This window comes from Pygocentrus nattereri, chromosome 8 (genome assembly GCF_015220715.1).
Source record: "Pygocentrus nattereri isolate fPygNat1 chromosome 8, fPygNat1.pri, whole genome shotgun sequence".
Taxonomy (NCBI): domain Eukaryota; kingdom Metazoa; phylum Chordata; class Actinopteri; order Characiformes; family Serrasalmidae; genus Pygocentrus; species Pygocentrus nattereri.
In genome coordinates, this window is record NC_051218.1 from 6,135,451 (window position 1) to 6,147,500 (window position 12,050).

Consider the following 12,050-nt stretch of genomic DNA (forward strand, 5'->3'; position numbering starts at 1 on the left):
ACTTTTACTTTATACTTAAGTACATTTGAAGGTAAATACTTTAGTACTTTTACTCAAGTGGAGGTCTAAAGGGAGGAACTTCTACTTTTACTGGAGGAATATTTTAGGCCACATGACATTTACATAAGCTTGTCATGACAACTGACATAACCCTACACACAAAACTGACAAATGTAACCTTTACAGCAAATGAGGCCAACAGGAATAAGCATTTATACACATTTATGTAGGGTTATGTCAACTGTCAAGCTTATGTAGGTGTCATAAAGCCTTATGATCAGTACCCTACAGTAAAGTATTAACTAACATGAAGTAACTTGCACCATTTTACCCTGTTCTTCAGTGGTCAGGACCCCCATGGACCCTCACAGGGCAGGTACTATTTTGGTGGTGGATCATTCTCAGCATTGCAGTAACACTGACGTGGTGGTGGTGTGTGTGTGCGCTTGTGTGTGTTGTGCTGGTATAAGTGGATCAGACACAGCAGTGCTGCTGGAGTTTTTAAACACTGTGTCCACTCCTACCGTGTCTGTCCACCTTGTAGATGTAAAGTCAGAGACGACAGCTCATCTGCTGCTGCACAGTTTGTGTTGGTCATCCTCTGGTCCTTCATCAGTGGTCACAGGACGCTGCCCACAGGACGCTGTTGGCTGGATATTTTTGGTTGGTGGACTATTCTCAGTCCAGCAGCGACACTGAGGTGTTTAAAAACTCCAGCAGCACTGCTGTGTCTGATCCACTCAGAACAGCACAACACACACCAACACACCACCACCACATCAGTGTTACTGTAGTGCTGAGAATGATCCACCACCCAAATAGTACCTGCTCTGTAGGGGTCCATGGGGGACCTGACCACTGAAGAACAGGGTAAAAGGGGGTAACAGAGTATCAGAGAAACAGATGGACTACAGTCTGTAACTGTAGAACTACAAAGTGCAGCTATACAGTAAGTGGAGCTGATAAGATGGACATTGAGCGTAGAAACAAGCAGGTGGTCATGATGTTCTGCCTGATTGGGGTATATTGGCATTATTTGTCAAGATGACATTGGATTTTGGTTACCAGACACCACAATTTTAAACCAACAAATATCAATGTCTGTCGAGTGAACATTAAGACTTTGACTATAAACAGATGTTGGGTTTTGGTCAATATGTTTGGGAGATGCTGGATTTCGGTTACTTAAAATCACTTTTTGCCATCTTAAAATAAACCAACAAAACATCGTCAGCTGTCGTCAGTATTCCACGTCATAGTGACGTTGGAATTACACGTTGCCTTGACATTGAATTTTGGTCACCTGACGTCAAGGACCTACATTCAACCACATATCAGCCTCTAACAATGTTAGTGACCAGCTGGGAAATATCTGCAATATATTGTATTTCTTTTGATTGTGTGAGTTTAGTGGATGCCACCCAAAATGTTTCTCCAGTTTCACAGCATCCATCCATCCATTTTCTAAACCGCTTCTAAGTCAGGGTCACGGGGCAGTTTCACAGCATGAAGAACCCTTTTACTGCCGAAATGTTTGTCTATAAAATGCAACCAAAGGAAAAACGGCCAGTTGAAGATCTTTGGTGGCTGCTGCAGGTTCTGTTACACCAGTTTACACTGTTATTCTCTGTTAATGAACTATATTCTGCTAATACTCTACCAGGCTGCTTTAATAATACTGAGAAATGTATAATTCAGGCTTTTTTAGAAGACTTATATAGAATAATGAACATGTCTGGTACAAGCTTCTCAAGCCTCTGTTTAACTCTGAAAAAATGTGATTGTTAACACAGGGATGCTAGTAGAACTTGGCCTGCTTTTATAGCAAAGAGTAAGGTTTTGGCTTTGACCACAGCCATGATATGACTCACAGCTGATTCACTACAGTACAAGCCCCTATGTGCTGAAGTAAGTTCTCTCCTGTTGTTTTAGAGCAGAAGAACCAACTCTTACACTACTGTAATCGTTGCTTTGTTCATCTCAACATGTGGTGGCCATTCCTCCCTGTCTTAGGTGTCTGTCCACTTCTTGAGTTACCAATATTACATATAAATGATATTAAAGTTTAACACTATGAAATGAAGTCTAATCTGTAATCATATCCAAAGATTTGGCAAAAGCCACTTAAAATCCTTTAAATCGGTCACTAAATGTCGTGTCCACAGCCACGTTGGCCGCAGTGAAGCTTATCAGTGTGTAGAACTGGAGCTTTCTGTTAGTTACTGTGTTTTTGGTCCCTGTAAAAAAAGATTCACTGTCTTTGCTGAGCTACTGTTTTTAGGTGTCGCTGCTGTCTGAACAAAAACTCATTATTTGTACATTTTTGTTGATTTTCAGTTTTGGAGATAATTTGAAAACGCCTGTTGCTCTTTACATCTTGTGTGAATTTCATGTTGAATGGACCAAAAGAAACGGCCCAAAAGTACTTGGAAAAAATTCTGGTTCCATAAACTTCCATTAAAAGTAAAGCAGGTTTTTTACTTCTCCTGTAAAGTTACCATTTTGGAGATACACGGCTTTGTTCCAATGCAATTTGTAAGTGCTTATTCATGTTTTTTAAAAAATATATTTTTTAAAATGAAATATTTTACAAATATTTTATGTATTTCTAATTTATTTAGTAAAAATATTTCATAATTTTTTAATATTCTACAAACATTTTGCCAAAGTCAAAAAGCACTCAACTTATTTTAAAGTAGACGTTATTCATTTTAATGTGGGGGGAAAAAAACTGAAAATACATTGAACAGAAAATTACACGAAACATCTACTCTACTCTCAGCTGTGTGAGGGTCAGTGAGTCCCTCTTTACCTTAATTTCAGCTTCCACTCTTTTCAGGAGCCTCACTTTCAGCTCCTCAAAGAACCTGCAGACACGCCTCCAAAGCTCAGTCTTAGAAGCTGGTTGATGATTTTCTGAATTGATCAAACCCATTCAGTGGTGCTGAGGTTAGGGTTAGGGTTAGACTCTGGACTCTGGAGTGGTCAGTCCATCGTTCAGCTTCTTTGTTTGCTGTCTCTGTCTCCTTTTCTCAGTGATGTTCTTCTTGATCAGCTACACATCCTTTCAGACCCACGGCGCTGAGTGGTCTTCTCACAGTGGAAGGATGGACAGAAACACCTGTGGATGTTTTCAGATCTGAAGCAGCTTGATTTTCTCCTCTCTCTCAGAGATGAAAGCTTTCAGTGCTGTTTATCTGATGGGGACAGTTTTGGTTTGGGGTCGACCAGCTCTTCCAGGTGGTTGTTAGGAGCCTTATTTCCTCTCTAGCTTTTAATCATTCCTGACTACCACACAGTTCTGTACTCATGTTGGAATTACACACCATGAAAGTATGAACCTCTAGATCTCCGGGTTAGCGCAGCACTCAGCTGAGTTATATAATACTCCAGGGTGGAAGAAGCCGGCGCTGCTGCCTCTGTGTTCAAAAGAGCCGAAGAAGGCGGAATAGAAGATGGGGAAAAAGGCAGAAATCTTTCAGAAAGGTAAGCAGAGAGCTAATCCCTGCAGAACGCCGAGCAGCCGGCGTGGACAAGATGTAACAATTCAGAAGCGCACACAGAAGGGATTTAATTGAAATTTTAAAAAAATCAATAGTGCGGCTTCAGTCCATTTCATCCAGTGAAATAAAGGCGGACGGTAAGTGAATTTTAACTCATCCGGGAGAAAGAGATGAATGGGGAGGAAAAGAGAGAGATAGAGGAGGAAAAAAGAAAGCGAGGGAATGATACGTGAGCTTAGTGCAGCTTTCATCTACACTATTATTCAAAAGTGTGGAATCCTCTCTCATAACTTTTGTTGTTGTGTCGCTGCTGTCGGAACAAAAACTCGTTTTTTTGTCCATTTTTCGGTTTTTGACATAATTTGAAAATGCCTGTTGATCTTTACATTGTGTGTAAATTTCATATTGAACGGACTGAAAGAAGTGGCCCAAAAATACTTGGGAAAAATTTGGGTTCCATTGACTTACATTAAAGGTAAAGTAGGGTTTTTCCTTCTCGTGTAAAGTTACTGTTTTGGAGATATGAGGTTTTCTTCTGACAACGGTGATATAACGTTAAACAAGGTAGCTTCAAATATTAAAGTAGCCATCAAAAGGTAGTTTAGAAGCTTTTTTCAGTGTTTCTGGGAACTACACTAACTTTTCAATCATAACTGCTCTGTTATTCCGTCTTTAGACTTGAACATCACTTCTGAAATGAATATTGTAAAGTACAATTATCTTAAATATAGAAAATAAATAGATACTATTTCTCCTGTTGAGATTGCTGTAAGCTTAATTTAAGATTATTTATCTTATTTCTAGACACTTCACTTGTTTTGACGTTTTATGAAGTAAATCTATCTCACTATATTGGCAAATTTTTTTGCTTATATTAAGAAATGAGCTTTAATAAATGAAATGACTTAAAATTATCTATAAATAAGTGCACAACCATCTCAATATAGGCCATATTAAAGATATCAACTAGACTTAAGATCGTTTCACTTGACAAAATGTGTTTCTTTGCAGTGTTGATATTATACAGCTTTCTATAGCTCCGTTCATCGCCATGGACACAATCAGGCTTCCTAATAATTAGCTAAAATCTGTGGGACTAGCATTTTACAATCATTTTACACACTTATCTGCAACAAAATTGCTTTTCTATATATACAAAATTATTATTCCAGACGTTTTCAATGTAATGCTAAACTTTAGCGCTTCTCTGAAGCAGAACAGGAACCAAGCTGCCCTGAAAATATGGAATATATGGGAAAGCATGTCTCCAGCTGTGACTCAAATGTGTAAAATTGCATTTTAAAAGCAAAGTGAAGTGTCTGCTCTGACGCACTTTCTGCACCGTGTCTTGGTCAGCGGCTGCTCAGAAGTGACCATCAACGACACTCTGAAGCGTTTATGCACAGATCTCATGGTGTTAGAACTGGGCACTGTAAATGCTCTTCCATTCCATCTCATATCAGAGCTATAAAGCTTAAAAGCTGAGAGCTGACCATTAGCAGAACGATCACACTGACACCCAGACAGCTGTTAGTGACAGCAAATAAGAGAAAGGAGAGGTCAGCGAAGGGAAATGGTGTTTTTCCATGACCGACTGGAAAACATCTTGGAGTGAGCGCCAAAATACACCTGGCCACTTTATTGCAAACACTTACCTTGTGCTTCCACTAACTAACTGGCCACTATATTAGAAACAACTACTTACTGGGCACATGTATTTTCACTCAGTGGCCACTTTATTAGAAACACCACCCTTCTACTTCCACTCACAGACTACTTTATGAGAAACTCCCACCTTGTGCTTCCACTGACTGGCCACTTTATTAGAAACACATACCATGTATTTTCACTCACTGGCCATTTTATTAGAAACACCTATCTTGTGCTAACCACAGGTCGTCATGACTACAGTACAATGTAACCATTTTATTTACTGTCCAAAACCAGCATTGAACCTGCACGAGTCTTCTGAGTTTATATGGACTGTTGACGACAGCAAAATAGTGGAAAACCTGAAATAATGTTTTCTTTGGGGACTATTTTGCCTCACAACACTCTGCATGTATCCCTCCACTATGTATGCATTTTAAAAACTATCATAAAACAGCATCTCAGTCATCAGGCAGCGAAGTCATAACCATTTCATGTAGGAACTTTCTGTGAGGGGGCTTTTAGAGGTGAACGTCTGGTTCCCATCACCATCTGTCAGTTTCTCTAGAACAGAGCACTAATATTTAATCTCAGGGATGTAATTATGCAGGAATTGAAAAGCAAGATGGAAACTACACTTGCCTCACTGACAAATACATATTACAGACTTTTTGTGAACTCTAGTCTTATAGTTCAGTTATTTAGCTAAATATTTATTATTGAGTATCAACTGCAAAGCTAATGAGGTCTGTAGTTATAACAGTGAGGAATTAAAGTGTGGACCCTCACAGAGTTAGAGATACAATACATTTATAAAGTGTTAATAGGAAAGGTACACTGAGAGCATATTCTCATCTGAGCACCCTGAGGGAAGGGCACTGAGGGGAAGACCGCCGGGGCAACGTGTTTCTGGCCAAGGATGAAGCTGCAGCACTTTGAGCGGAAACTTCACAAACTGCAAGGCTGCAGGTTTCCAGTGCCGCTGATTCCCCTTGATATCCACACAGGTTGCTTCAGAACAGCTCTAGGCAAGCTGGTTCTGTAGGCCTCAATGCACCACATGCTGATTTCTTATAGAAAATAGAAGCACAAGCACAAGATTCAGACCACTTGATGAAACAGGTTTGGTGGATGGGGATCTACTCCATCACTCTGATCACCTTCAACCTACTTTCTGTGCTACCTGCAGCTTGTACGTCTTTCAACAATAACCAATTTTATGAAAATCACACATTATGTAACAATGAGTGACACCAACCTTTGGACATAAACTAGTTCACCTCTCTGAGACTTGACTGTAAACATGCACTCCTTCTGGTTTGGGTTCATAATTTAATTTCTTTAAATGTGCAAACAAAAGCAGCTTACATGCAAACAGCGCCCCCCACTGGAGAAACTCCAAAGCCACATCCACATGCTTTAAAAATATGAGGTGTTTAATTTCATAATTTTGCATCTCAACTGAACTAATATTTTTTAGCAAGCTGGTCCAAATTAAGTTACTGCTCTCTGCTTCTCTGTCTTCACTCTCTTTTCCAACATGATGATTATCATCTTTGAAGCATCATCATCTGGTTACTTGTCAGTCGTTGCCGATATTCGATGATATTGCTCTGGCTGAAATGATCATCTCAGGTGTGAATTAAATTTCAGTCTGTTCTTCATCTCTTGTAGAACGTTTAGCAGAAGTACATTTAAATGAGCTGCAGATGATCCAAAAAAGAAGCTCCTTTTGGTTTCAGGAGATCAAAGGTATTAGCACGACGGCATTCTAGGGCCACTGTTGACAAAAATAAAAACAGTAGACTTCAAGAAAAAAGTCGTAATATTTTGAGAAAAAAGTAATATTTTGAGAAAAAAAGTAATATTTTGAGAAAAAAATGAATATTTCGAGAAAAAAGTTGTGGAGGATAAAGTGGTCTAACTGTAGGGGGCTACCATAATGCGTTGGGGTCTCGGTTGCTGTCCTGCCGCCAAAGCTCCACTCACTTCTGTCTCTTTGTGGATCACTTTGATCTTCATTCTCACTGTCTGTGAAACTTCGTGCCCTCTTTGAATGGAGGGGAGATGTAGCCCCCGATAACCATGTAGACGACCCTGCCTGAGATTCTCATTCAACAACACACACAGACAGTTTCCTCCAAGTCCGTCTGGCTCTTTATTCCAGAAAAACACAGGTTCCTGCTCAGCCTGAGAATTTTTTCCTCAAAACATTGTGTCTAATTTAATCTAGTCTAAATTAATATTTAATCAAAATATTATGAATTTATTATTGAAGTCTATTTTTATGTTTATTTTTATTAACAGTGACCATAAAATGCCATCGTATATTAGAGTTTTACAGTGAGCAGCAAATTTCTCTTATAGACACTTTATTCATAACGTCACCTTTCTGCAGTAAATAAGACTGGATGCAGAGAGGCAGTGAGAGTTCTGATAACTTGTATATTGATCCCTGAGACAATTTATGATCATTTCAGCTTCTGGATTTACATTTCTGGAAGTACATTTACGGCATTTGGCTGACACTCTTATCAAGAGCGACTTACAGTTTGATCAATTTACACTGGTAGGTGAAGGTGGTGTTAGGAGTCTTGCCCAAGGACTCTTATTGGTATAGTGCAGGGTGCTTGTCCAAGCAGGGGTTTGAACCGCGTAGAAGGCAGAGCTGTTAACCACTACACCAACCAACCACCAGTAAGAATAAGTAAGTAAGTAGGAATTTGTTGTGAAAATGTGGAAATATTGTTTAAAACCATATAATAAATATTTTGCAGTGAGAACATCAGTGTCATGAGCTCTGGGTCATTATTGAGTCACTGATTTACAAAAGCAGCCAATTTGTCTAATTGGCCATTCTACACTCTTAAAAAAAAGATGGTTCTTCAAGGGTTCTTCATTAAAGTGAATGGTTCTATTTACAGCCATGAATTCTATGCAGAACCATTTCATGCTTGAATGGTTCTTTACATGGAGAAATGTTTCTTCAGATTGATGGAGAACGTGCTGTATGTGCTTCTATATAGAACCTTTTTGAAAATAGTTCTATATTGCACCAAAGTGGGTTCTTCTACTGTCAAATGCTTGACATCATAACAATAGTAGAACACTTGTTGGTGCTATATGGAACAATTTCATGCTTAAATGGTACTTTTCATTGTGAAGTGCCTCTTCAGATTGATGGAGAATGTGTGTATATGGTTAGCACCCAAAAGGGTTCTTCTAATGTCACAAACTTGACATCATAACCACAGCAGAACACTTTTGATGCTATATGGAACTTTGAATGCTCAAAATGGTGAAATGATTCTTCAGATGGATGCACATTGTTCTACATAGCACCAAAATGGGTTCTTCTACTGTCAAAAGTTTGACATCATAACAATAGTAGAACCCTTTTTGGTGCTATATAGAACATTCTCAGTCAGTCTGAAGAGCCATTTCACCATTCAAAGAGCAAAGTAAGCATGAAATGATTCTGTACAGAACTCCTGGTTGTGAATTGAGCCATTGTCTTTACTAAAGAACCCTGGAAGAACCATCTTTTTGAGACTGTAATGTTGGCTGATGAGTGTTCCAGCAGGTATTTACCTTTTTAAATCTAATACTTAAATTTTGTCCTCCTCAACATTTCAAACATCTGCTGACCTCCTGTGTTTCTAAGGATATCTGAAATCAACGGTTGATTAAAAGGCCCTAAAACTGCTCCTGAAACCTGCTCAGTTCTGTGTAGGAGAGTTAGAAGTTCTTGCCTATATAAGACCTCCCCTTAGAACAGAGTGAAACACTGACTTGTGGGATTTGTGGTCCAGCAGGCCGCTGTCCAGGTCCAGTATAGCTGCAGCATGGCTGAGCAGCCGGCTGTTGTAGTTGATGGTATTTTTCCGCAGGGCCAGCAGGCTCTGGCAGAAGTTCTGACCCGTCTCCTCCAGCTCCTGAGTACCGGTCTGCAGACCCTGTACACAAAACACACACAATATTTTCTTCAATCCACTCAATATATTTCATGTGTCTTATTTTTACATTACGAATATTGTAAGATTATTTAATTTATCTGTAATAGTTTTTTTTACTTGTTTTACTTAGTTAAATTATCTAATTCTACTGGTAGATAATGAAGCTCATTCTAAACATAATTACTACCAGAGAAATGATAGAATTACAACATATACTATTCTTACCACAACCTCATAATGAGAAATATTACACTGTAAAATCTGGTATCCTGGTAAGAGAAATCAACTTAAATCTATTCTAAATATCTAGTATTCTTCTTTACTCAGATATTATTAGAAATTATGTAGTATAACTATTTTTTGTGAACATGTCTTTAAAAATACAATTAATGTAGCTTATTTCAAGAAATATTACTCATAATTTTGCTCGTTTCAAGCTTGATTTCAAAAAGCAAAATTATCAGCCATTGGAAAGACTTAACAGTGTATCCAGTACACTCTTAAAGGAGGGATGCTGTATATGATTCTATAGAGAACCTTTCTGAAAAGGGTTCTTTTATTGTTATAATGGCAGGCTTGTAAAAATAGAAGAGACCTTTTTGGTGCTACAGTACTGTGCAAAAGTCTGAGGCACCCAAGAGACATTTTCCAAATCCATTTTCCAAATATTTGTGTAGTTTGTGTTTATTTGCTGAGAAAAGTGTTAATATTTGAATAAACAACATTTATAGAATGATATGAATTATATATATATATATATATATATATATATATATATATATATATATATATAGTGATAAACTCTGAGGTCAATTGTTTAAAAATTTGCTTAGATGCCTAAAACTTTCCCACAATACTGTATATAGAACCATATACAACACAATCTTCATCAATCAAGAAGCCTTTCTTGATGCAAAGAACCCTTTAATCATACCAAGGGTTCTATGAGTGTTCTTGGGTCTATATAGAACCATTTATTAAAGAAGCCTTGAAGAAGTGTGTAGATAGAATTACTTAAAAAACTGTCTAGAAACAGGGTTTGGTGTCTCAGGGGCACCTCAGTCATGTACTGATGGTTCAGGGAATCGACCCAGCAACCTTCCGGTCACCTCCAGCCCACGGCCAATAAGATTGCTATGATTTCATGTCAGGTAAAGACATTTTTCTCAGTAAACAGAGTAATTCAGCAGCCTAGGTGGAGAAGAAATTGTTGATTTTATGAGAATAAAGGCTCGCGGGTTGCACACTGCACTGAATAGCTTACACAGCCTCGTTCTCACGCTCCCTCCAACAAACTTCTTCAACTGTTTACCTGAAAACAGCTGGCATTTGGGTTCTAATAACACACATTGTGCATGCACACACACAGACACGCCTTGATGAGTTTTAAAAGGTATCTTTGGAAGCTGTTCAGATAGTTTTCTAGCTGTTTGTGTTGATTTCAGCAAGGCCTCCATCTGCGTACCTGCGGGCGCTGGTGAATAAACTAGCTAAGCTCAGTAAACCCTTTTCTGTTGATCTGTTCTGAGAACACGTGTGGTTTTGTCTTTTTCGTGCCAGAGCACATTTTTCTATAAAAGGTGCCACAGTGTGTGCTGAGTTTGTCCTGAGCATTAATCTATAATGACACTCCATGACTCCGCACTTCCTGCTCTGAGCCCCACAATGTGCTGAACTGGAACTGATCATTAAGAGAAAATCCATGAGCTCACAGCTCGAAGCTCCAACACGCAGATTCAGCCTGCAGGCCAACAGCCAAACACAGTCGTACGCAAGTTCGGTGGAAATAAGTGACGCATCCTCTGCAGAGAAAACAGTCAAATACGGCAAGTTTCTCCAAATTTAGTTCTCTTTTAGTTTAACATACTGGAACAAAATAAAACATAAGTGCCATAACTTTTGAAAAGGTAACATATTGTTTTATTTATTCTTTCCAGTGTGTTAAACTGGTAACACTTTATTTTGAGTGATCGTTTGTAGATGATTAATAAACTCTTGACAGATTATCAGTAACACAACAGTAACAGTCTCTAAAGTCTTGGGTGTCTGAGGTGCAAGTCAGTCTATCCGCAAGTGTCTGAGGTGAGTGTGCAAGAGTCGTGAGTCTGTGAGGTGTGAGTCCGAGTCGAGTATGAGTCCAAGTCAAGTCTCTGAGGTGTGAGTCCGAGTCAAGTCTCTGAGGTGTGAGTCCGAGTCAAGTCTCTGAGGTGTGAGTCCGAGTCGAGTCTCTGAGGTGTGAGGGCAAGTCGAGTCTTTGAGGTCAAGTTCCAGTCGAGTCGCTGAGGTGTGAGGCCGAGACAAGTCTCTGACGTGCGAGTCCAAGGTCGAGTCTCCGAGGTTGAGTCAGAGTTGAGTCCCTGTGGTGTGAGTCAGAAACGAGTCTTTGAGGTTGAGTCCAAGTCGCATCTCTGTGGTGTGAGCCCGAGTTGAGTCTCTGAGGTGTGAGTCCGAGTCGAGTCTTTGAGGTTGAGTCCAAGTCAAATCTCTGAGGTGTGAGTCCGAGTGGAGTCTCTGAGGTGTGAGTCCGAGTCGAGTCTTTGAGGTTGAGTCCAAGTCAAATCTCTGAGGTGTGAGTCCGAGTGGAGTCTCTGAGGTGTGAGTCCGAGTCGAGTCTCTCAGGTGTGAGTCCGTGTTGAGTCTCTGAGGTGTGAGTCCAAGTCGAGTCTCTGAGGTCGAGTCCCAGTCAAGTCTCTGAGGTGTGAGTCCCAGTCAAGTCTCTGAGGTGTGAGTCCGAGTCAAGTCTCTGAGGTGTGAGTCTGAGTCAAGTCTCTGAGGTGTGAGTCCGAGTCAAGTCTCTGAGGTGTGAGTCCGAGTCAAGTCTCTGAGGTGTGAGTCCGAGTCAAGTCTCTGAGGTGTGAGTCTGAGTCAAGTCTCTGAGGTGTGAGTCCAAGTCGAGTCTCTGAGGTGTGAGTCCGAGTTGAGTCTCTGAGGTCGAGTCCGA

General features: G+C 39.7%; 1 protein-coding gene across 1 annotated transcript in view; it reads right to left on the minus strand.

Moving 5' to 3' along the window:
• LOC108438530 (cytosolic carboxypeptidase 4) overlaps nt 1-12,050 on the minus strand; it is a 319,250-nt gene that overhangs the window by 30,945 nt on the left and 276,255 nt on the right. Inside the window, exon 23 of the mRNA XM_037540410.1 lies at nt 8,946-9,109. Within this exon, the coding sequence (XP_037396307.1) occupies nt 8,946-9,109 (164 nt within the window). The remainder of the gene's footprint in view (nt 1-8,945; nt 9,110-12,050) is intronic.